At 46.0% G+C, this 3116-nt stretch overlaps 1 protein-coding gene across 1 annotated transcript; it reads right to left on the minus strand.

Moving 5' to 3' along the window:
* Positions 1-1164: 1164 nt before the first annotated feature.
* ngfb (nerve growth factor b (beta polypeptide)) lies at positions 1165-1770 on the minus strand. The gene has a single exon (XM_068595110.1). The coding sequence runs from the start codon at positions 1768-1770 to the stop codon at positions 1165-1167; it is 606 nt and encodes a 201-aa protein (XP_068451211.1).
* Positions 1771-3116: the final 1346 nt, after the last annotated feature.

A 3116-nucleotide genomic window follows, 5' to 3' on the forward strand; every position in this document is an offset into this window, starting at 1 on the left:
TTAATTTAGTTGAAATCCATTTTCGTGCATCTCCAATGGGACAATAAATTCTCATTATTACATGATTTTCTGATTTATCTTTTATACAAACATCCGATTTTCCTTTCCTGCTCGAGTTGGATTTTCTTTTTTAATTGTGGCCAATTTTTCTATGATTTAATCCATGTGTATCGATCCGATCCCTTGTTATCTCTTTGTGAAATATATATTAGCTTGGTGATATTTCACATGGAAATTGCTATCCGGAGATATGAAGGATTCCACAAAACCACGTAAGAGCTGCTCTTCAACTTCACTCTTACACTTCTCTGTAAACCGGAGAAGTCGCTTGATAAATGTGTCTTATTCTTCACAGTCAGAGAACTATAATTCTCCTAAATTAGCTTTTAGAGCATTCTTTAAATTCAGCTATACGCCACTGATTTAGCATCGCAGTCCAGATTCACAATGGACAGTTTTGAAAAAGGAGGGGCAAAAAAAAAAAAAAGGATCAAAATTAATGCAGCAGAACTTGTCACATTGTCTTTTTATTCCATGCATTCTTCTCTGTTCTTAAAACCTGCACTACTACATTATCCACGATGCACTACCCACAATGCAACACTAATGAAGCCTTCGGCTGCTCGCCTCAAGCAGAGATGAGGAGCGGACTGCAGGTTTGTTAAGCTCACTTCTTTGTAACTCCACACTTTTTTTTTTAACTCCATATTCAAAACGTGCAAGTATTCGACTGGCAATGCCTCAAGTGACATCACACACTTTATTTGCTTCATACGGAGCCACAAAATGTGTCATACTTATTCCACATTATGCAGAAGTGCTAAAAAAAAAAACAAAGACATTGATGTGTAAAGTCGCCAGACTTCCCCTTCAAGTGTAAATCTTAGGCGCTTGATAAATACGGGCCCAGCGCGGTTCAAACCTCTGCAAGCTGAATGTGAAACTGCAACTCAGACAGATATAAGTGACACAGCAGCGAGCGCTTAATGTTGGTACATGCCCAACAGCTCAAAGGAGATACTATTTGACCCAGGGCTGGTGTGTATATATACATGCAGTCCTGATACTTTGACATAAACCAATAATTTACTTTGTGCAGAGTCTTTGGTGATGAGTATATCTGTGTTTCTACTGTATTTGACCGTGACGTGCGTGGGAGGGCCGTCACTGCCGCCACGACTTGCGGCTCAGCACGCACACACAGGCCACGTTGATGCGGATGAGCCTCCACGCCACCAGGTTCTTAAACGAAGTCAGCGCTCGTACAAACGTGTGCGAGTTGGTGCAGTAGGAGTTCCAGTGTCGGGCGTCGATTCCCAGGCAGCCGGTGCTGCCCGTGCGGGCGCTGTGACACGTCGTCTCGAAGAAGTACTGCTTCTTGTTCACATTGTTGATGTTCACGTCCGGCAGCACCGTCACCTCGTTGCCCGAGATGTCCGTGGCTTTGGTCTTGTTGCCCACCCAGACGCTGATGCTCTCGCACACCGAGTAAACTCCGCGGTGCTGAGGCTGCGCCGCTCGCCTGCGGGTCCTGCCGCCGCCGCCGCCGCCACCGGCGGCCCCCTGCGACTCTGCTGGCTCGGCATCGGGCGGCTGAGCGCTGAAGAGCACCCGGGGTGAGAGGTAGCGGCGCTTGGTGAAGAGCTTGGGGTCCACCGTGGGGATGGAGTTGGAGTTGTGGCCTGGACCCCGCTGCTGCGCTGCTCCTCCGATGGCGGCCACAGCCTGGGCACTGAAGAGGAGGAACAGGACCAGCATGGACGACCTCATGGGCACACGACCTGAGGGCATCAACAAGCACGGAAAGCATTATACACACACACACACACGGGGCAATGTGTTCATCACGCAGCGCTTTCAAGAAATACTCTTTGGGGCATTCCTCGTGTTCCTGGTGCGTCTGTATTTAAACCAGGTGCAGAGGAACACAGTCAATGGAGGGTAGTTAAACACTGGATTATAGCTCCAAGTGCGTGGCTACTCCCCATTCTTCCCTTCACAGTTTTCAAGGCACAACACGTTGGACGGTGAGGATGACCGAACAGGAGCAGCTGCTCCTTTCAAGTGGAAACACCCCTTGTCCAATATTGAAGTTTTGATACGTAATGCTCAATGACTTAACAGTGAGTGTCTTTTCAAACAGTACATACAGATAAATGTGTCTGATTTACAGGGATTTCTTGCTCCGCCTCCACCTCCTAGACTGAAAGATATATATGTACTAACTTGTTAGCTATGTATTGTTTTACGCTAATTGCCCGGCAGAATTTCCCCTTGGGGATGATATTATTATACATCTTATTTTATAGTTGGATAGTATTGTCACAGTGGCAGGTTTAATGCTGTTATTTAATCTATGGTTATATTTTATGGATAAATATTTTGTATTTTCTGTATTCAACATACTTTCCATGATACATTAAAGCTTGAATATGAGTGGAAGTTTGCGTCTTGATTGCAAGGATATCCATGATCCGATCTGATCTGAGCTCATAAGCTCACAGTTGAACATCATCTTCAACCTGCGTTCACAGACACGAAAAAGGAATCAAACGATGCGTCTCTCTCAGCGGGAAACATACAAGTGTGTGTCTCCAGAAATGCAACTGAATTCACATCTGTGAAGCCGTGAAGAATATTCTATAAACAAAATTGATTTTGTATGCAATTAACAAGATAGGAAGGAAGTAGGTATCACGCTACACACACACAGTCAATCTAAGGGACAGTGTGGTGACATGCCATCAGTTTCCCTTTGCATCACACTGCGACTCCACACGCCACGGCATCTGTCCTCTCCGGCCTGCATACAGGGACAGGCATGTTAACGCCTGCGACGGCTCCGCTAGCAGGCTCTGTCAGGCAGGCACATTATATGTTCGCCTCGGGGATTCGGGGGTTGAGTGCTGATGGATTAAAATTGTTGGCACAACAAATAAAAAGAGAGATCACAGGCGGTTCAGAAGTACACCTTGTGATCTATGGTTACACTGATGTGAGGTCCGTTCATTTCAGGTTAGCGTCTCGCCTCACACAGCTCGCCACTCTGCTCACAGGACAATATTTGGACAGGTACGAAATTATGACTGCAATAATTTCAGGAAGCCACTTGTTGT

This window comes from Clinocottus analis, unplaced genomic scaffold (genome assembly GCF_023055335.1).
Source record: "Clinocottus analis isolate CAN_PGR_092001 unplaced genomic scaffold, fCliAna1.0.p SCAF_3, whole genome shotgun sequence".
NCBI lineage: Eukaryota > Metazoa > Chordata > Actinopteri > Perciformes > Cottidae > Clinocottus > Clinocottus analis.

Bases quoted from the DNA above. Each gene is read 5' to 3' on its own strand.
- ngfb (XM_068595110.1), bottom strand. From the start codon at position 1,770: ATGAGGTCGTCCATGCTGGTCCTGTTCCTCCTCTTCAGTGCCCAGGCT.